Below are 22,749 nucleotides of genomic sequence, written 5' to 3' on the forward strand. Positions count from 1 at the left end.
CCCACACATCCCCACAAGCACACCCCCACAAACCCCCCATACCCACCCACACCCCATACATACCCACACACAATCCCCCGCAAACTCCATACCCCCCCCACACATCGTTGGGGGGAGGGGAGGCAGGACTTCCAGTCCCGAGATGGTGACCAGGGGGGAGGGCACCTATCAAGGGGCAGCCCTTGACAGCTCATCAAAACTTGTTAAGTGGCCCTCCAGCCAAAATAATTCCTCCCCCCTGAGCTATCAGGTAAGGAACAGATGAAAACATGCGGAAGTAAATCTGAAGTGGACCAAAAATAAAAATGGAAAAAGCCAATGAACCGAAGGCAAAAGCCAAAAGAGGTTCTGGAAATATGAAAGAAACATTTTTACAAAGTAAGGAGCAGTCCCTCCAGATGCAAGCATTCCAGGTGTGCTAGATACATCCATTCTATCTTACCAGATGTTCTGTATCATCACTGAACTATCTTTAGAAGTGAAGCAATTAAAAATGAAACAGCTGCAGAAACTGACACTGTAACAGCTGAAGCAGTGGTGCTCAACAATTTTGGCCCTCTGGGTTAGATGAGTGGGTGGGGCCAGTCCATAGGCCAGATGGAACTGCCCCCACCGGGATTGGACCGTGGGGCCCAGCAATGCTCCCTTCCACTTTATCATGCCCCTCCTACTCCAGCATGCTAGATTGGGTCCCAGGGACCTGGCATTATCCTTTCCCAGCCCCCCGTACAGGTACTGGGTCCTGAGGTACAGGGTCTCCCCCTCCCGGCCCCTGTGTGCTGGGCTTCAGCCCTAAGTTCCAGTGCCACCCCCACCCAATCCTGCATGCTGGGATTGTGTGCCAGATCCAGTATGCAGGGCTCAGGGCTCCTCATGGGTCTGGAAATTTGGCGGTGGGGAGTGGTGCCCCATGGGCTAGATGACACAAGGCCACAGGTTGGGGGTTGAGCGCCCCTTCATTGAAAAACAGACACAGAAGCTGTGGGAAGAAGAAGTAATGGATAACAGATTAAAAGTCATAGTTATACCAAACCTGAAGAAAGTGTGAAAGTTGCTACCAGAAAAAAATCATGTCATGCAATTGTCAACAAATTAACGTCAGTCGTAAAGAAAAAAGTTACTTAGATTAACTTGAAATTGAGTCGACCATATTTACAAAGCATTTACAGATGACACTTGATTCCAAGGATTTTAATTGGTACCAACTATGTCTATTATAGAAGAACAACAAAGCACAAAGATGATGATTTAATAGTTGCATTGTTAACAGAATCTGTCTCTCAAGACAAACCAGGAATAAGATATAATGTGCATCATGGTACATGAAGACCATGAAGACCAGTATAATCTATTCTAGTAGTACCTCACTCTGGCCTCATACGTAAGTGAAGGTTAGGTAGAGAGGGTAATACACTGTTTTTAACTTTGGTTCTGTATTTAAGTATTCTCTATGAGAGGATATATGTACTTTAGATACCGTTGTTTAAACATTACCATATTAAGCATCTCTAACTTCATCCTCTCAGATGCAAATTCCTCCAAGCACCGTTGTCTCCTTTCATTTTTTTCTTCATTTTGTTTTTCCTCTGTTTCCTTTTCAGCTCTCAGCCTTTCCATTTTTTCATTTTCTAGCACTTTTTGTCTTTTTTCCCAAAGCTCAAATTCTTGTCTACATTTCTTTTCCACTTCATGGTAAGTAAAGCTAAAGGTCATGTCACCATCATCTACAAGAAATTTAAGAAAAAGTATGAGTTCATAATAAATGTCAATTTAAAAGCATAAAATATTAATGATGTATTGAAAAGAAACCACAATGGACAAGACTTTGTGTTGGTTGCCTACAGTTTACAGCCCTAAGAGAAGCAGGCTTGTTGTAAGACTCAGGCTATCAGGCTAACGTGGGTGGCACAGCAGGCTTCTTTCTGTAAGTTACAGCAGTCTATCATGGACTATGTATAAAAAGGAACACTACACAAAAAAACCTTAGTAGAGAGAGGTCCATCAACTCCAACCACTGGTCCTGCCACAGTCACATTGGGGCTGGCAAAAGAACCTGTTTGGAACTATTTGTAGCAACCCTACATTATGTTTGCAGGAGGGCAAGCTATGTTGTTTGCCCTTTGAATTTCAAGATAACTATGACATCACTGGTTGGTTTGGTTTCTGTGAGCACGAGTGGCTGACTGGGCTAATTTGTGCTTTGAATTGTCTGTGGCACACTGAGCAAGAGATGCCGCTTTGGGTTGCGTGATCAACAGCGGATGATGTGTGCTGTTGTTAGCTTTACACTGCTTGCACTTCTGCTCTGCCTCAGCAGTTCTCCTCCACTCAAACTTTAGATCCAGTACGGATGAGGCTTTCCCAGGTGGAACAATCATGAGCGAGATCTTCCTAAGACTTCAGGTCAATCCAGAAACGTTTCAAGGATGACTTGAGGGAGTCCCTGAAACGTTTCTTTTGGCCTTCTTAAGTGTGCTTTCCCTCCTTTAGTTCACTGTAGATCTTCTTTGGCAGTCACTCATCTGACATCCTGGCAACATGGCCTGCCCATCCCATCTGTGATTTTATCAAGAGAATGTAGATGCTTGAAATACCTGCCCATGTGAGAACCTCAGTGTCTGGGACCTTGTCTCATCGGTTTCCTCAGACACCCCATGTGAAAGTGGTTCAGCCACATACCGCGGCATCTGTACACTGTCCAGATTTCACATGCATACATCAGGACAGGCAACACAATGGCTTTGTAGACCTTGTTTTGTTCGTAGACTGATGCCTCTGTACTCCTACATAGTTGTATATAGTCTGCTAAAGGCTACATTTGCTTTGGCAATTCTGGCATTGGTTTCATCACTGATGTGAACTGCATGTGACACTGTACTGCCAAGATAGGTGAACTTGTCACTGCCTGGAGAGTTTGGCCATTCATTGGGAATGGTTCAGATGATTCACTCTTATTCACCATATACCAGAGCAGAAGAATTATTTCTAAAAAACTAGGACTGTATTAAACAACAGCACAACTAAATAAACAATCAAGTTTGTTTACCTGTAAAAGAATGTTCATCAGTGATCATACCGCAAGGAACATCTTCACTGGTGGGCTGAATGGGAATGTTTGGATTTGCACTAGCCTGTAATTCCTCGTTCTCTATTTCACACAATACCTAATAAATCCAAACATAGTCATGGCAGAAAAAAAGTGAAGCTATTAAAATGTGTAAGCAGAACACTTCAAATTGTAACTTTTTGAGGTAGAGGCTATCTTTTTGTGTATCAGCTAGCACTCCGACACTTACAGAATACCATCAGTCTTATTGTTGGTCAATTCTGGCAACATTAGCACAAGCTCTATACTCCACTCTGAGCAATCAGGGTTTGGAAAATGCAGGCTACAGAGGAATCCTGTTTATTTCTTCAAAACATGCAAACACAAAATCCAACCAAAATCCCATCTGTCCTAGTGTTTAATGCTCCCTCTCACTTTCTGCTGACAAAGGCAAGTGAACCTGTTCAAGCTAGTGGCAATCAGAGGCACAACAACCTTTTTTAAGTGCCTAGGGTAGGAAGTGGGGGAATGCTGACCACTGGAGAGTGAGGGAGCATGCAGGAGAAAAAAGAAGAGAATTTTTACCTACTAGGGCTCTCTGCTCTCTTCCCTTGAATGACAGTGTCAGCTTTGCCTGCTGCTGCCTGCTGCTGCTATAACAGCATAAGCTTGTGCTGCTGCTGAGGCAGAAAATGGCACAGGTTCCTCATAGGTGGCCCCTGGTACCCCATTCACCCTCAGCCTCTGGGAGCAGGGCTGTTGCCCATAACAAAGCCTCCAGGGGGGCACATCATTCCATTCCCCCATGCCCACCAACTCCTCAGATATACTACAGGTTATATGATTGCACAGGACTTCCAGGGCCAAGTAGGGTCTTCAGAGGGCTGCCCTTGCCATGACAGACTCCTGTAGAGAGGGGGTCTCCTCACAGTAGGCACCTGGGGCTGGTGTCCCGCTTGCCCCCTCTGGTTATGCTACTAGTGGCAATTGATAGGTTAAAAATGAGACGTCCTGAACAGAAGACACACATTGTAGCAGCAGAGAGAGAAAAACAATACGGAAAAAAGATAGTATCTTTCTGTTTCAGGAGTGTCTTCAGCAGAAAGAAGGAAGGAAGAAAGTTGCATCCTTCTATTCAATAGAACATATGTACTTTAATTGATTTGTGCCACAAACTTCCCCCTCCCCCCATTTTTCCAGTCAAACGTCAGCATCTCAGAAAGCACAAAAACATTATGACTTTAGGAACTGCTCCACATAAAGAAAATAACATTCTTATTTCATATACGTAAGGGGGACAGGCAATGACTGCAACTGTGGCTCTGATCCAGGGTTGGGGCCACAGCTGCAGCTGCACTGCAGTCACAGTCGTAGTTGCAGCAGCTGTACTTGATTCCAAGAGAAGGGGCTTTTTCCCCCCATGTTAAATTAGTGAACTTCATCTTCAGATCAAGTAAATATGGTAAGTGTTGTGTCACAAACAGGAATGCCAAAAGAAAGTGATCTTAAGGATTAGAAATCATGTTACTATACAATACTCGGTATTAAAAAAGGATGATTGCAAATAGATAATATATAAAATAGAAGTGTTTTTAAATGCAGATTATGGTTTTCCAAGCCATGGAAAAAAATTAGGCACCTAAATCCCACTGAATTTCAATTCAGGCCTTCAACTCCAGGTATCTCCTTTAAAAAATTGCAGATATAATTCTTTTAACATGTTTCATGAGATAACAGAACCTTTTTAGCAAGTGAATATATTACTAAATCCCAATCATAATAACTAAAAGGAATCTGCAGAAGGATAAGATTAAAGATGAATGCTATAAAAATATTACAATAGGGGTGGTATTGTAGCTGCAAAGTCCAGGAAATACACAAGATGCAAGGATTTTTTGGTAATACATTTTACTAAACTATTTGTATAGTTGGGTGAGAAGTTAGACAGGTTTTTGGGTTCAGGGTGCCTTTATTCAGGATCAGAAAGAAGCAGGTACAGTCAAACTGTATGTCTTTTGCTTCAAAGCTACTTCTAATGACTTCTCTTTGCTCCTATTTTACAGCAGGATCACTCAACTCCTTTTAAGTAAATGCATTTATTTACAAATTGAGTTAACAGAAAAAACAATGGGCATTTATACATATACCTTTTTGTCCCACAATGTGCTGGAGGTCTGCCGCTTCGGAGCAAACTCGATTGATCAAGTCTGCTCCGCATGCAAGCTGATGTGAACTGCACCGCATGCAGCTGTATAATGGGTGAAATGTGCATCAGTACACAGAAAATGGTGGCAGTGTGCTTCTGAACTAAAGCACCTCTGAAGCGTTTTAGTTCAAAAGTGCGCTGCTGGCATTTTCTCAGCACTGATGTGCATTTTGCCGCTTATACAACTGCAAGCATCGCACATGTAAAAATGCCCAGTGGTTTCTGTTTATTTAGCTTATGTTGTACCTGCTTCTTTCCCAGATGTGAAGAATGGCACTGCGTACCCAAAATCTTATCTAATATCTCTCCCAACAAAGAATTAAAGATACCACCAAAAGTCCCTCATCTATCACATAAAAATATCATACTATTATTGAAATGACATTCTGCCTGCAGACTAAACAATTCCACCGTTTATTCCAAATTTTAGAACTTCATAATCTACATACTAAATCCTACTGGGTGCATCTATACATGCAAGAATTTGCTTGTCCTAATGTGCATTAAATTTAGTACCTCCAATGTGAGGTACTAAACAAATGCACGTTAGCCTGCCCTAATGCACAGTACCAAAAGCGCACATTTTTAAAGTGACGCTTAATGGGCAATAGAATAGGCTACTGTGCATTAAAAAGCACATGTAAATATGCTGACTGACTTACAACCAGGTACTAAATCTTGTAAAAACAAAACATACACATATTTAACCTTATGCAGCACAGGTAATGATGACAATTCATACCATGTAAAATTATACATGTATTTAAATCTTTGCAGGACTGAGACCCTTATAAGCAACTGGTGATCTACATTACGGTGAGATTTCCTTCACTGTAAAGATTGTTTCAATTAGAGATTACCTTTATTTTTAACATTTCTAGATCTTCATTATACTCAGAAGCCAACTCGGCCAAGTTATCTGCAGCACAATTAGAAACTGCTCCATAGAGATCACCTGAAGAGGAAAAAAATATATCATTCAGAACAGCTGGAGAAGATTACTTCTGAGTACACTAATTCTTCTGAATGTTAGTTTTCCATTCTCACTCCTTAAATACCTAAGAATTTCTTTCTTTCTTTTTTTTAAAAGAAAGAAAAGATTATTTACCTCAGTGAAGATCTTTTTTTTCTGAGAAGTAGTGCCAGCACTCAGTAATGGAACTGTTAAAGCTAAAAAAGCTGGTTCCATAAAATTCAAATAAATAAATATTGAAGTACAAGAAATCTATGGCAACACTCCACAACGAACATAGATCTTAACACTGAAAATGTGTTATATTTTAGTATGATAACTTGTATAGAATCAAATCTATGAGAAACTGAAGCTTTTCTAAACAACAGCACAAATAAGTAAAAGCTTATATAAACTATATTTAAAATTCTCTTTACGCAATGGGCAGAAAAAAACTTGTCCTTGGTACCCAGATAAATAAAAAATATCTAGCTGTATTCACCAAGACAGCATTAATGGGTATAAAAAGCACAAGAACTCTAAAGATAACAAAGATGAAATCATGAGTCTCAACCGTTTAGGGTTATTTAAGGACAAAGACCATAGGTACACCAACAGTTTAAAAGGAGATACTGTGCATCTGTAACTCTGAAGAATCTGCCTGTGTGTACGCTCTTTCTTCAAGGTAAATAAAACTGAAGACTGTCCCCTCGTACCTTCCATTACTTTACACTAAGTTTTTATATGGTCACACCTTTCAGGTGTTGTATGTTCCAAACTTGTCATTTTGAAGTAGGTCAGGCACTACTACACAAGGATTGCAGTCATTTTTGTACTTAAAGATTTTATCTTCCACATGTTTAATCCTACAAAATATATGTCTCAAGATGGCCAAGAATTTTCTTTCATGGAAAGAGCATAACAGACACAAAGGCCCTTGGATCTACTGTATATCTTACTGGGCACATCCACATGTGAAATTAAGGTGCCAGAGTTTGCACCAGAGTTTATTGCTCCCAGGTGCAGCATTTACAAGTGCACCCAAGACTCAGCACACTAAGCCAGCGGTGCAGCCCCGGCTGGCAAGGGACCCACGGGATCAGCCTTCCAGCCCAGAGCTGTTCCACCCTAGCTCAACATGATGCAAAGGGGCTGACTGGGGCACAAAAGTGCTACAGTGTGGGGCTAGCCAGCAGCCAACCCTGCACTGTACCTGTGTGACCTAGCTAGCCCCAGTCAGTGTCTACATGTGGATTGCGGCACACTAAATAACTCCATGGTAGGACAGTACTTGTGACAGGCAGTACCATCCTACACCAGAGTTAATTATTTTACTCTGACCTAATAATGATGCACATGTAGACTAATTAGTCAACTCCACAGTAAAGCACACATATAGATGACCCCACTGACTTCAACAAAACTGATCATGTGCAAAAGCACACCCTAGATAAGGGACTGCCAAAACACACTATGGTTTGTTAGTCTAGGAGTATGATTCTTGGTTCAGGTGCAAGAGGTCCTTGGTTCAAATCCCAGACAAGCCCTTTTCACTTCACAGTTAGGGCTGCCAGGCTATGGAATAGACTCCCAAGGGAGGTGCTGCTCTCTCCTACCTTGAGGGTCTTCAGGAAAAAGCTGGACAGATATTTAGCTGGGGTGTTATAACCCTGCATTTGTTCCTGCCTGGGGCAGGGAGAGGGACCTGATGATCTGTTTAGGTCCCTTCTGACCCCAGGCACTACAAAACTATAGCCTGCAAGCCAAGTCTGGTTCACAGAGCCTTTGGATCAGGCCCAAAACATAGGGCTTCAGCAGCAAGGGGCTATCAGCCACTAGGAAGACAAGCAGCAGCAATGTCCTAGTGATAGCCCACTTGCCTCCAACCCAGGGTTTGTCATTCCAGCCTGCTGTCAGAAAAGGCTGCCTACCCCTGCCATTGCTTTTTTTTTCACTGTGTAATCAGGTTCTATGAAATTACAAGTGGTATATATGTATGTTGAAAACAAACAAAGAAACAAAAAACATAACTGGGTCTAACAGCCTGGCACCGCACGTATACAATTCCAAGTCACTGCTTACTTGTAGCTTCTTCATCTTCCAAGTCTTGAAATATATGCTTTTCAGAATTTTGACATCTGCTCTTTATAACATTTAAACAGTAGAGAACTGATTCTGGTAATTCATCTGAAACCTAAAATACAAACAATTTGAAGCAAGCTACATATTCATCTGTCTGTCCACACTATACATTCTTAATATTCAGGAATTAAAATTCAAAGGCTCTTCCCCTCCACACATTAAAATGCAGATTTTAACAGCTGGTCCTACCAACAGATAAGGAATGGATTTTTAAGTTTTTGTTCATTTCTTCCCACAACCTGCTTTGGCCTTTAGCATCTTTTAAAGTAACATTTTATTTTTGATCCATGCTGAATTAAAGGAGTTAGGAAAAGTTACTAAATATGGAGGTAGTAAATATGAGACTCGTCGCATTTCTATTACAGAGAAACTGACTTCTCTGAAAGACATTTTAGATTCACTAGAATACAATATAAAGAAAGTTTCTACTATATGTGGTTTAATTTGCATTAGGTTGGCATTGTAACTTTTGCCCATTCAAACATCTGCAGTGCTAACTGCTTTGAAAACGTAAGCACTTACATGCATACTGCATACACACATTCATTAACACAATGCAGGTCCCAATTTGTTGCCTATTGTTTACATTTTAACAAACACTGGTTATCTGTATGTTGGTTACCTGTATAAACTAATTGGTTTCAGCCCCTTATCTAATTTTAAAGGCATACTCTTGTGAACTCTTGTGAATAACTGTAATTATCTACTTCTAGCAAACTGTGTTTCATTTAACTCAACTAGAAACAATGAAGATGAGGCAATTTCAAAGCGTTATTATCAGAAGTCTTGAAAATGACAAGCCTTGAAAATGGCCAATTTCAGAGCTGCAAATAGGACAGTGTTCAGAGTCATAGTCAGTACAGTCAGAAGGAACCTAAGCAAATCATCAAGTCCAACCCCCTGCCACGGCAGGAAAGAGTAATGGGGTCAAATGACTCCGGCAAGGTGTTTATCTAGCCTCCTTTTAAAGACTCCGAGAGTACGAGCCATCACCACTTCTCTTGGAAGTTGGTTCCAGATCCTAGCTGCCCTGACGGTGAAGTAGCGCCTCCTGATATCTAGTCTGAATCTACCCTCTGTCAGCTTGTGACCGTTATTTCTCATCACTCTTGGTAGTGCTTGGGGGAACAGGGACTCTCCCAGTGCCTGCTGGTCTCCCCCTGACTAATTCGTAAACGGCCACTAGACCTTCCTCAACCTTCTCTTGGGGAAGCTGAACAGGTTCAGGTCTCTTAGCCTTTCCTTATAGAACCTACCCTGCTGACCCCTGATCATGCAGATGGCCCTCCTCTGGACCCTCTCTATGTTGTCCACAACCCTCCTGAAGTGCGGCGCCCAGAACTGGACACAGTACTCCAGCTGCGGCCTGACCAGTGCCGCATAGAAGGGGAGTATTACCTCCTTGGACCTGCTCGAGATGCACCTGTGGATGCATGAAACGTGCAGTTGGCCTTCCTGATTGTGTTGGCCCAGGTTCATTTTGGCATCAATAATGACTCCAAGATCCTCTGCACTGACAAGAAGGGAGTTCCCCAACCTGTAGGTATGCTGCTGGTTCTTCCTCCCCAGGTGCAGTACCCTGCACTTGTCGGTGTTGAAATCCATCCTGTTCTCATCTGCCCACCCCTGTAACCTGTCCAGGTCTGATTGCAGCCTATTCCTCCCTTCTGGCGTGCCCACTTCTCCCCAAATCTTAGTGTCATCTGCAAATTTGAACAGTACTGACAGATTCCTAAACAATGTTGCTTAAATTATAAAATGCATACAATTATCAGTGTTGTAGTATTACCAGTCCTGAAATCCACTAGTTTTGCTCATTTAAAAGCACCCCCAACTATTAGAAAAGCCTTAGAAAGGAGGGGAGCGAGTCAGTTTTAGGACTGTTACCATTACTAGAGTTGGACTTTATGGGCATCCAGATGAGTGTAGTTGTGCATGCCGCACATTCCAGTGTTCTCCATGCTGCAAGGGCACACTGCTTAAGCATGCACTATGCTGTGTTTTTTTTCCGATGGTTTTTTTTAATATCCAGCGGTCAAAAAAAAACCACGGAAGAAAAAAACCGGAGCTGCTAAAAAGTGGAGTCGAGCCACCCAGAGCTGTGCCCCGCTGCCACCCAGGCTCCTCACGCAAGAATCGCCCTGCCTGCAGCCCCGGGAGGCCCCCAGGACCCTAAGTAAAGCTGCTGGGTCCAGTCCAGTGCTGGCCCCAGCCTCCCCTACTCCACCCAGGGCCACCTGCCGCACAGCAAAATGCACACGGTACGGGCATTCCCCAGGGACAAGTAGTGGCAGTGCAAGATGCTCTGCCGCTACTTCTCCCTGGGGAATCAAATGTCCACGCACACCTGAATGTGCCCTATGAATTCAGGAGAATACCCTCAACCCCTTCTAACTGCATCTCATTCTCTTAAAACGTATGGTTTTGCTTAAGCACATTCCTTTTAAAATGATTGCCTGCACAGCTCATAGTTATTTCTTTAAAATAAACTTTTTTTCATGGGTTCTCCATCACTTCAGTTTATGTTTTCATGGAGCTAAGTTAATAGGAGTAGGATACATTTTAACGAAGTTTTTCTCCAGGGTATAAGTGTTAGGAAATACCTCGTTCATCAACCAGACTTTCCAATGTTTGTTCTGTGCTCCCGAGCATTCCATGAAGAGGGCTCAGCAAAACCCAAGTTTGCCAGGCATAAGTTATGTTACTTTTAGCCACCCTATTTCCATTCTATACTTACTTTCTCACCAACACTAGAGGCTTCTGATGATAAATCAGCGTCAGAATCATCTGCTTCAAGGGAGGAAATACTAATTCTGCTCAACTCAATTTCTATTTCTTTTGCAATTCTTGCATCCTCTTCCTCATCCTCCTCCATCTCTGCCCATAATAAAATGGCAATATGAAAATGTAAAAACTATTATTATAAAGAACTGACTCCTGGAACTGAGTCCCTCCCTGGCTGGAAGCCCTGCTCCTTTTGGCTGGGCACTGCCCTCCTGCTAGGCACAACCAATAGAATTCCAAGGACACGTGATTGACAGGTATTTCCACCAATTAACTGAAAATCAGGACTTTTTTGCAGTCCAGTCCTCATTCTGAAACAGACAGGGGCCCAATAAAGGGTTTTAAAAGAGGACAGTCCAGTGTTACACAGGACCAATGGCCACCACGAGCCACCACATAGGGTAAGCAGCTGCACAGCGAGCAAGCAGCTGGCAGGGGAAGGCAGCAGGAGGTCAGAAAGCAAAGGGCAGACCCTGGGGCCAAGGGGGGCAGATACAGGTGGTGGCAGGGTGGCAAGAGGCACAGGGGTGGACAAGGGAGAGGGGCAAGGGTGAGGCCACCTGACCCCAGCCCTGCCACTGCTCAACCCCTGCCACAGCTTTCCCCAGGATTTAGGAGGCCCCTCTGCTCTACCCATGGAAAATTATAGCAGACCCAATTTTCCATGTGCACAGTCTTATGGCAGGGGAGATCGTCTTAAATTCCAACACATCTTGCCCTGGGTCAATACGGTCAAAACCGGCCCCAACTGTCGGGCAAATACGGTAAACCGGCCCTAACTGTCCGTCGCACCGGGGAAGGCCACGAGGCATTGCATAAAATGACGTCGCTAAACAGCTCCTAGCGCCGAAAGCACAGCGTGATCTGCGCATACGCGGAGGAGTTACGACTGCGGAGACCTAAAGCGTCACTGGCCTTGCTGCTATTGGCTCTCCCCTCCCCACGCTTGCAGTAGGAGGCCCAAGGTCCCTCTCGGGGCGGAGCTTGCTGGCACGGCGCGCGCGGCATGTTGGGAGTTGTAGTTCTCCCGCCTCCCGCAGCCAGGAGGGTGTCGCCGAGCAGTTCTCGCAGCGCGGACGAAGCGCTTTTCCTCCGGCGGCTGCTGTGAGACCCGAGCCGAGTCCCGGCCTGTCCGGAGACTCCCCGCGGCAGTCCTGACCCCACCGCTCGCGCGCTTGGCGGCCGCGGCTCAGAGCCCTACCAGAGCGCAGCTCCTCGCGTCTCAAACAGGAAGTGTGACCATGGCAACGGGCGCAGGCGGCTGGGTGAGCTCTGTGCTATGGCCAGCCAGGAAGGACAAAACTAGGGAGCGTTTCTCATTCGCGTTTCAAATCGGGGATAGCAAGAAGAGGGCTCCTTTCCCCGGCCCTCCCAGCCAGCTTAAAAGGCATTTCCCTGGGGTGATTTTGCTTGTTGAGCAGCAAATGAAGTCTTGCCAACCCCTGGCAGCCAGACCTCAGGAGGGAAGATGCCAGGCCCTTCAGCCAGGCTAAAAAGCAGTGGGATGAAGTTGTAAAAACGTTTACAAGTGCCAGGGGCTTAACCCCATTCCTGAAGCTTTTTTTTCTCCATTACTCAGAGGGCTGTTGTGCACTAGTCTGAACTGAGGTGTGGGGAACTTCACATAAATTGTGAACCTCCTCCAAACAGGTCCCAGAGGGTGCGCACAGGAGTGACAGTTTTTGCCTGAGCTAACCACGGAGAGCAGCTTATAGCTGTGACCAAACACAAGTGCGTGGCTGCAGAATGCCTTAAAAATGGCCAGTTGGGTGAAAATTGGACCCCTGTTTGCATGAGGAGGTATCAGATAAAGATGCTACAAAATGTAGCGTCCTTTGTAACTTGTGTCTGCTGAGCTCCCAGCCTATAACTGTTTTCAGACTGGGAGTGGGGAAAGGGAGCAGAAGGAGTTCAGTCTGGGGGGTTTTCAGCCCCCCCCCCCCGGAGGGTGGGGCAGGTGTATTCCAGCCCCCTGAGGTGACAGACTTAAATTCACCCACCCCAAGCTTCAGCATCAGCTGGGGAGCCCCAAGAATGAGCTCCAGCCGCTGCCTTTTCCCCATCCCATTGTGAAAACAGTGCTGGCAGCGAGCCCTTACTATGGGAACCTGGCTGCAGGCTCCCAGCCCCAGCTAGATTCGCCTCCCCCTGGAACCAGCAGTGAACTTCTGTCTGGTCCGGGTAATGCTGTAACTTGGAACGCTTGGCAAAAATCGTTTTGCGTTAACACCTGAGAGCCCACTTCTAACCCACACCCAATATTATAGACAGGGACTCAGAGTCACAACCTACACTAGCAATGTCTAATTACACAAGCACATTTCCTAATTATGCTGTTCAAACTGCTGACAGATATGGGGGGAGGGGGAGGGGGAATATGCTTTACTAGAAGAGGAAGCATATTACTTCAACCCAGCTCCCCAGCATCTGTATATATTCAGTGCTTCAGCAGCACTTTTCTCAAACCCAGTTCTATCAGCTATCAACTCAGGGGTCAGCAACCCCTAGCATGTGTGCCAGAGTATGCCACTCAAGGCCGTTTTGCTTGGCACATCATATCCACCTGGACTCTGGGCAGCTGCTGGCCATAGAGTCTGGGCTGCTTGCAGCAGGTAGGCTGCAAGCCTTGCTGCAGACAGCCCAGGCTCTGTGAAAGGCAGCAGTTGCCCAGAGCCCAGCCAAATGTGACAGGCAACTGCAAACCTGGAAGCGGTTGCACCAGGGTCCAGAGTCCCAGTCAGCTCATTGCTGTGCACAGCTCTGGGACCACCATGGGGAAGGAGCCAGGGCTGCACTCCACTGCCAGGGGCTGCCTGTCACAAAGCCTGACATCCCCACAGGGGCAGGAGGAGAAGCAGAGCAGGGGAGCAAGAGGGAAACTGTCCTGGCAAGCTTTTTTTTGTTTTGGTTTTTTGCACCGGTCCTGGAAGCACTGTAATACCAGGTCAATGCATGGAGTGGATGGAGTACGCTCCGATTCCACCACCCAATACCAAAAAGAATCTGCTCAATATAGACCTCTTGTGGAGGATATATCAGAGGGCAAAAAGCCCGACATGAGCGGAAGGCAGGGAGAGGCTGCAGGGCCTGCCTGGCGTGAGCTCACCTACGTGGTCACGCTGCTTCCCCTGTTTGCCTATGTGGTCACACTGTTTCCCCTGCCACAGGAGCTATGGCCTCTGCTGTCTCCATCCATGTCTCTTGGGGACAGGGTAGAGCAGACCTTGGCCTGGCTGTGGTGCTAGGGTGACCACCCGTTCCTAATTGGGTGTGACAGTCCTGGAATGTGAACCTCAGGTCCCGGTCCCAAGCTGCATAACTGTGGGACAGCATTTGTCCTGAATTTAGAGTGTTTTGCAGGGATCTGGGTTTTCCATTCCCTGCGGAAAACTGCAAGTCTCTCCTTGCAGTCTGGCAGCATTCCAGGGTGCAAAGGACTGCCAGGACTGGGACGCAGGGGGTTTCATTTGCATGTGCCGGCCCACACACATTTTTGTGGTTGGGAATACAGCCAGGCAGCCTGGAGAGCAACTCCCTATCATGAAGCCTCTCTATGGGTGGGGAGGGGAGAGGGCATAGGAGAGGCAGGAGTTGCAGATTGAGGCCCCCACAGTGAGGGAGGGAATGCAGCAGGGCTGGGGTTGTGAGCACTGCCTAGCCATGGTGGTGCATTGAGCCTGGTGTGGGAGCAGGATGATGCCACAGTCAGCTTGTCAGGGTTGGGGGGGGGGGGACCAGCTCACCACAGCTGTGCACAGTCTCAGGGTAACATGGGTGGGCACATTCTCCCCAAATTTGTGAATGGGGCAGGGGTGAAGGAAGACTGTCCGCTGCAGGCTCAGGGCTCCCCGCCATGCTGCCTTTCCCTGGGAGCCTTGTGCTGGCCATGCCGCCACGGCAAGGTGACCCCTGTACACCCAGCAGCAGCAGGGGAAGTGGTACAGAGTTGTAACCCTCTGCTGCTGCCAGGTTGGCAGGGGGTGAGCATCTGGCTCCCATGGAAATGGCAGCAGGGCGGAGAGCCCCAAAGCCCCCATTTTGAAAAGGTGGTCACCCTATGTGGTGCCTGGAGAAGGTACTTGTGGGAGGGGGTGGTGCTGCAGGGGTCCCTGTACTGGGCAGTCCCAGGAAGATCCACCTCCCATACCCAAGTTAAGCTGTGTTGCCAGCCCCTGCCTCTGCCCCTGCTTTTGTTCCCACTGTGCTGAGCCGGGAGCCAGGCCACTGCTGCAGGGTAGCACAGACCTCGGCCATGTCCCTTGTTCAGTTGCTGTTGCCACTGAAGGGGTCCCAGTGGGGTCTGCTCTGCCCCTGTGTGTGTGGTTGCTACATAGGGGGGGCCGCCCCCCACAGCCTCCATGCCCTGGCCCCTTCCCCACTGTGTTCCTGGAGGTGCACCTGCAGCCATCAGCAGCAACAAGCAGCTCCAGACCTGGCTGCAGCCACTTGCAAGCTCATGGCTGCCTGCCATGAGCAGCCTAGGCTCCCTGGTACAGGTGGCAAGGGCTTCGTCAGAGCCTGGACTGCTCAGAGCAGGCAGCTACGAATCTGCAAGCAGCTGCACTAGGGTTGGAGGTTCAATCCTGCTAGTTGCTGATAGCAGCTGCATATGAGCTTTGGGGCAGATGGTAGGGCAAGACAGGTCCAACTAAAGTAATGCCTCTTCTGGGCACATGCTGGACTCGGCATGGAAGCACACTGAGTTTAAAGTAAAGTGCCCGCCACATAGGGGCAGTAGTGGGCCCAATTCTGGGGGTGGAGGGGAGTGCTGAGACCCTGGGATGCAATGCCAGTGGGAGGGGCAGTGCCAGGACTCCTGGTCCACTTGGGCAGGAGGGGCTAGGCCTGGGCCCCAAGGCCCCCTTTTGGTGTTAAGGACTCAGTCCAGCTCAGGGACTGGTTCTGCCCCAGTCATGTGGCCCATGGAGCCAAAAGGTTGAGTACCACTGAGTTCGATATACTAGATGACATCTCAGACTATTTCCAGGCCTATTTTTCAATTATACTAGTTCCATTGGGCATTTTTACAAGTGTTCTGTCGGGAGGGGCAGAGGGTGGGCTTTAATTAGAGCAGGACCATAAGCCTGTAATTAAAGCACCTGCAGCGCCTCATGTATCAGCATCCCCACACTTCAAATGGTGGCGGGGGCGCTTTATCCAAAGCTAATCAAACAAGACTTTAGTTAATTGAATCTGCTCCAATGCACTTTAATTATAGCGTGTCAGAGCAGCCTTCTGGCTCGTGTACAGGCACCCATCGGTTCCAAGTGAACCATAGCTGATTTATGCCAGTGGGAGATCTGGCTTGAAAAAAAATTGCGTTAACATACAGTAGGTTCTGGGGTCCATGATTCTGTCTTCTAGACCATCCATTTTTACATTGCAAAAATCTTTGAAAATCCAGAGAATGCAAGGACTCTGTCATGAAAAGCAGTTACTCTGAAAAGGGCTTATGAATTATAGCAAACAGCCAACCGAGCATGAGCTCCCAGTATGATCAGAAAAGAGAGACAATACAGGATAGAAACAGGGAAGAATTTAGGTAGCATAAACAGAAGTTTTTAACTCTGTTCATGTCATTAGTGGAACCAGTACTGGACTACCACATGTCATTCTTGTGGCCACATACCAAAAACGAGGATTGAACATTTAGAGATAAAAAGAAAAAGTGACATCAAAACTATTTGAGAGCTGGAGAAAAAGCCCTACAATGAAAGAGTTAAAGAGCTTAATCTGTTTTGTTTATTCAAAATAAGTTTAGAAGATGACTTGATGAGAATCTGCAAATTCTTGGGAAGAGTAAATATCAAGTTGCAGGGTCTCTTACCTGTCAGATAAGATCAAAACAAAAATCAAGACCTGGAAGTTAAAGCCAAACAAATTCTATTTAGGTAAGGCATACATTTTTAACAGGAAGATCATTTAAGCATTGGAATAAACTGTCCAGGAAAATTCTGTTTTTTATTTTTTTTCTTCACTTCTTCATTGAGATTGCATGCTTCTCTGGAAAACACGCTTCAACTGAGCACAAATTAGTGAGCTCAATACAGTTATAAATGGGTGAAAATTTCTGACAGAGTCAGACTTGACAAGATGATTCTTTCTGACCTAAATATATATTAATGTAAGTTTATCCTTCTGTTCTACCAGGGCTACAAGTCTGTGATAATACGCAATAATTCTATTCACAGCAATTTTAGAAGTGCCCTTTTCAGGCACAAATTAAATCAGTTTACATTTCTTTTGGTGCCAAATGGGCTCAAATGATGTTTGTTTTTGAAAATGTGTTAATTGTGTTCGTGGTGATTGAAGACCACAAAGCCTACATAATACATTTAGTAAACAAAACGTATCACTTGAAGAAACTTTTGTACATAGATCTCTCCTGTAACCAGGAAATAATATAGGGACAACACAAGAATTAGTAAATACGTATTTCAGATGTAGTGAAGACATAGATTTGTCATTGTAGGAAAGTGCTGAAAAGTTCGAAGTAAAATATTCATAACTGGTAAGGATTTTTGTATGTTTTTGAGACAACTAAAGCGCATGCTTTTAAGGGGATAAAGATAATACTACTTTTACCTTTTTGACAAGTAATTTTATAAAGAATATATTCTGTTTATAACTTGTATTAGTGATGAAACATTTAATGTACAAATTGTTTAGGTACTATGTATCCATAAGGATTGCTTTACTGTACCAAGATTATGCTGCAGATGCAATGTTTCAAAACATTTTAGATGTACAACATTCTGATGAGATGCAATGCACTGTGAATATCCAATACACCACTTTGAGTTACAGAATCTTCTCCAAGAAAAGTGTAAAAAAGTTATCCAATACAGTTTATAAACTGTATGTGATGCTATAATATAAAATTGAAAAAATCAAGAGAGAGCATCTGGCATTAAGCAAGCAAAGGTTCATAATGAAAAGAATAAGAATTTAGAGAAATAAGACAACCCAACTAACAGTTGTTCACTGACACTCATATTAATCAGTTACTTTGACTGTCTTTATGCAAGGGAGATTTCATAATTCTAGATTTATGTGCAGGAACAGTTCCTTGAAAATGTAGAAGCTGAATCATCCTGCTGCTTTTTCTTTTCCTTTATTATATGTCTAATTATGGCAGTCTCACTAAAGCCCATGTATAGAGAGCAGTTATGAAAAAAAGATAAATCCTTATGCACTTATCCCTTCCTTTTTTAAATCACATCTTCTGAAAAATGCATTAGGAAACAATAACAAAATAGCAATGATTGTCAAGCTTCGATCTTTTCATTCTTCCATTAACTGGAATGTTCTCACGTAACAGAGAAATTAGTGGACTACCTCTAAGAAATCCTGCAGTCCTGTAACAGAAATTTTACTCTGTACCTACATAACAATCACACACATTTAACTTTAAATGTATGTTTAGTCCCATTGATTTGGTCCATTGTTTCGGTTTGTCTGCAGTTGTAATCCAGATCTCACTGAGATTATGAGTGTGTTTTGGCTAACATCAATAAAAGTCGAATCAGTCTCTGTGATTCAGATTTATGACTCTTGCAACAGGTAGGTACCTAACTCCTACAGATTTCAAATTAACTTGACAGAAATTAGACACAAAAATAACTAAGAAACTGGATGTAAGCATACAAAAGGCAGATCTCTAATGCCTTTTGTGTACACATTGTCCTACCTCTTTTCCCATGGGTCTTTGTGATAGAAGAAGGTGAAAAAGACGTGATATGATGGATCATACCTGTGAGACAGACAAGACTTGACAGCTCCCTGAACATCTTTTCTGATGCTTGTACTTTGTAGTTTAAAGCAGCAGATAAATATTTAAACTTGTGTTTCAGGCAGTTGTCAGGGAAAATATCATCTGAGCAGCAGTTGGTTTCACTGAAATGATGAACAACTTTATATTGATTGAATTAATACTTATCTTAATTATATTTTCAGAAGCCATTAAAATTCATCAAAAGGAAGAATGAAAACAAGAGATAAAATAATAGTTGTGAAATACTTTTTAACCATATTTAATGGAATTTCCTTGGTAAGAGTCTTAATTAATTTTAAATTAAACTGCTTGGAATGTGTTACTTAGCAAGTGTTTAATTTAAAGCAATAGTTGTTATTATTTTCAGATTTTTGGTCTAATGGTTTTCACATTCGCTCTGTGGCTTTTATTCGACAGAAACAACTTATTCACTGCTTTATGTGAGTATGGGTACTTTTTCTGGTTTTCATGGTTTCCAAAAGATATACCAGCTAACTACAGAAATATAATTACAGGGCTTTATCACAAGGTGGCAGTGTTAGATTAAAATGCCATTATTAACTTTGCCGTTAATTATGGTTTCCCTCTTTACACAAATACAATTATTGAAATGGGGTTACTATATATAAACACGTCTCCCCGATTACTATAGGCAATTTACTTTTTAATGTGGTCACAGAAATAAGTATATTCATGTCAATACAAATTATGTTTCTTTTTTCCCTGACAGTTCCTCAGAATATACTTACCCTATTTTATATGTGTAATAATTATTAGTGTAGATGATCAGATGACATGAACATGAATACAGCTTTGGTTGGCAGTCAGTATCAGTAGTATAACTAGAAGTCAGTAAAGAGATGCCCACCCCCAAAGCAGATTTAGAGGGGATGCCAGAGTGGTGGCCCCCGGGGAACCTGCACTACAGGGGCTGCCCTGAGCCCCTGTCATGTCAGCTCCTGCAGCTGGATTGCAGCAGCAGCAACCAGGTAGTCTACAGGTGAGGTAAGACTTGCTTGGAACCCCCTCGGCAAATACCCCGATCCTGCTCCGCACAACCTCCACCTCCCCCTTCTGCTCTGCCCAGGATGCCAAAACTGTTATGCCTTTGATCAATGGAGATATACCCTTTGCCTCAACGTACGTGACACATGACATGTCACATGGCAAAGAAATCTAGTGCAAGTTGTGGCTATTCAACTGTTTCTGGCCTAAAGCAGTGGAAGTCTAATTATTTAAGGTCAGCAGCCTTTTACTATGGGCAGGCCACCCCTTTTGACTTGGCAGTCACCATGGGCAGACAATCTCCCAATCCAGCTGACTGTGCTCTGTTGGGTGGGCTGCTCTCCCCCACTCCGTGCAGCCTCTCTGCCTCATCATCACCATCAGTTATGGCAAGCAAGGATTTGGAGTGGCTAATTTGACAGGGATAATGGAGGGAAAGGAGAGCAGCCATCCCCACAGGACAGCACTGTCATTGGAAATGGAGCCAGAGCTGGGATCAGCCAGCAGTTACTAAAATGAAAATTGAATTAGACAGAAGCAGAGGATCAGCCAACTGTTCCTAAAACACAGACTGGATCAGACCTTTGTGGGCTAGTACAATTGCTTCTCGAGCTAGATCTGGCCCATGGACCATAGGCTGCTGACCCCTGATGTAAGGTATGTAATATACCATCACCCTAGCGTCTGCCTCATAAACTGCAGTGTTTGTATAGAGGCTGGACTAAATGACCTTGTGAAATGCCTTCCACCCCTACTTTCCTATGATCCTATGAATGTGTTTATGTATATGTTCACACTGCCCTATGACATGCTGTAGAATTATCATCTTCAGAACTGTCTTATCCCCTGTACCTTTAGAAATTTCTGAATTATTCTTTTTTCTTTGCTGTCTCTTAGGAACATTTTCTCTTGTTGATCTTGAGGATATTATTTTTGTTTCTAATAAGTTTTTATTTGGAATTTTAAAGTGATCATAATTGTAAGTTGTACATTTAGTTGCCTTGGTGAATCTCATTTTTGAATATTCCACTTTGTTTGAACTGTAGATCCATTTAGCTCATGTTATATAATAAATAATAATGTTTATCTCTCAGTGTAAAGGACCATTAATGTAATGTCCAAAAATATTTTGTATTAACCTAATGCTCTGCTTCTGTTTTCTCAAATAAGTGTTTTTTTGCTAACAAGACGTGTGTGTGCTTTCCTTTTTGTCTACTGAAAACCTTTGTTAGCTGCCTAGAGTGAGCCCTTCTTGCCAGCTTGATGGCATGCACCTTTTCTGTAACAGGACAACTTTTGAAGGCCACATCTGATCAATTCCAAAACTTCAAGGAATGTTCTAGGGAGGAGTAGTTATGTGCACTAGTCTGAAGTCAGGAAGAAGAAAGGGTGGGGTGCCATCTTGAGATTAAGGCCCAGATCCACAAAGGGAGTTAGGTGTCCAGGTCCTGTTGAAGTATAAGTTAGTCAACTAATTCCTTTGAGGTCCTAGTTGTAAGTGACTTGATTAGGATCACACAGCACCTCCACTCTGGTGGAATTTGGAGGTTCAGTTTACTGCTTAGCTACCAAACAATCCTTGCCTCTACAGCTAGGGACAGACATTACACATAAACCATTAAGTGATCAAAAACTGATTTAAACCTGTAACAGAACAGATGTTCAGTGCACATAAACCATTTGAAAATGGCAGAAACCAGTTTGAGATAAACCTGGTTGAATGTAGTGCCAGATTTAACTGATTTGGGTCAAACCAGCTTATGCAATGTCTGTCCCAGACCCCTTCCTGGTTTAAGATAAACCAGACTCCCCCTGGCATGCTCTCTTGGCTGGGTGGGGCTCTCTGTTCCACAGCAGGGCTGGTCCCTTCCCTCTGCTCCCTCACTGGAGCTCCGGCAGAGACTATGGTCTGTTTCTCCCCTCCCCACTAAGCAGGAATTCCCTCCTCCCCTCTGCTTTGCAGAGCGATGTCTGTGTATTAGCTAGCAGACCACATGCTGGCTACAGTCCTGGTGAGTCAACAAGTAGAATCAACAGGCAGAATCAACAGGTAGCTGTTAATGTCCCTCTGTTGTTTTCCTAATCGGGTGACAACCACTGTGTTAGAAGTGATAAATACTGTTATCAATTCCCTGCTGGGCTAATCAGAGCATCCTGTGGGGGCCTGGCCATGCCTACCCTCAGCTCAGTGCTATGGAAGGGAAGGAAGGGCTACTTTAGTGCCCCCCAGCTTCTAGACTGAGCCACTACAGACCTGTGCCTGCATGTCCGGGATGTCTGTTCAGTTATAAAGTGATTTAGCCTTGCCAGGTTAGACTAACCTGCAAAGATTGAATCAAGTCAGGCGCAGGCTTTTTGAATGTCTGTCCCTAGCCTATTACTTAGGTTCTGTTACTGTATCAATAATATTTGTGATCATTTAAAAATATATCTACTGTTAGGTTTTAATCAACTCTGTAACTGTAGGCCTTCCTGGAAAAAAGCATAGATTGCTGTTTAAAACTTCATGTTTTTAATTCACCAGGGGGTTGGTAATATTTAATTCAAGGTGAAATTTCTATATAATTATGGATCTAAAACCAGAAATCAATGAATAGTGCTGAACTTTGCATGGTGTCTATCTGGAGTTATAAGGCAAGATCATCTCCTATTCCCTTTTGACCATACCTCAGTAATAGGTATCAAGTTCCTCCTATACATTTTGCCATTTTGTAGGAATGGAATCTTTATATCTATATATCTATAACTTAATATACACATATCAAGTCTCTTCACTAATTTTTTGACATTAGTGTAAATGTGTTATCTATCTGTACCCTTAGACATGTTCTTGTTTACAT

The 22,749-nt window shown here is 44.2% G+C and overlaps 2 protein-coding genes across 4 annotated transcripts in view; one reads left to right on the plus strand and one right to left on the minus strand.

Moving 5' to 3' along the window:
* LRRIQ1 (leucine rich repeats and IQ motif containing 1) overlaps window positions 1–11,973 on the minus strand; it is a 172,382-nt gene extending 160,409 nt beyond the window's left edge. Inside the window, exons 1-5 of one of the 2 annotated variants that reach the window (XM_019543129.1) lie at window positions 11,084–11,954; window positions 8,287–8,398; window positions 6,113–6,207; window positions 3,047–3,164; window positions 1,495–1,724 (exon numbers count right to left, since the gene is read on the minus strand). In XM_019543129.1, the coding sequence (XP_019398674.1) occupies window positions 1,495–1,724; window positions 3,047–3,164; window positions 6,113–6,207; window positions 8,287–8,398; window positions 11,084–11,221 (693 nt within the window). In that variant the 5' untranslated portion in view covers window positions 11,222–11,954. Of the gene's footprint in view, window positions 1–1,494; window positions 1,725–3,046; window positions 3,165–6,112; window positions 6,208–8,286; window positions 8,399–11,083 lie in introns of both variants that reach the window. The other variant, XM_019543130.1, reaches the window with a different exon arrangement.
* Window positions 11,974–12,054: 81 nt separating this feature from the next.
* TSPAN19 (tetraspanin 19) overlaps window positions 12,055–22,749 on the plus strand; it is a 36,005-nt gene continuing 25,310 nt past the window's right edge. For both annotated transcript variants that reach the window (XM_019543131.1, XM_019543132.1), the window contains exons 1-3: window positions 12,055–12,395; window positions 19,087–19,180; window positions 19,272–19,344. In XM_019543131.1, the coding sequence (XP_019398676.1) occupies window positions 19,115–19,180; window positions 19,272–19,344 (139 nt within the window). In that variant the 5' untranslated portion in view covers window positions 12,055–12,395; window positions 19,087–19,114. The remainder of the gene's footprint in view (window positions 12,396–19,086; window positions 19,181–19,271; window positions 19,345–22,749) is intronic.

This window comes from Crocodylus porosus, unplaced genomic scaffold (genome assembly GCF_001723895.1).
Source record: "Crocodylus porosus isolate Cpor-Errol unplaced genomic scaffold, CroPor_comp1, whole genome shotgun sequence".
Lineage (NCBI taxonomy): Eukaryota > Metazoa > Chordata > Crocodylia > Crocodylidae > Crocodylus > Crocodylus porosus.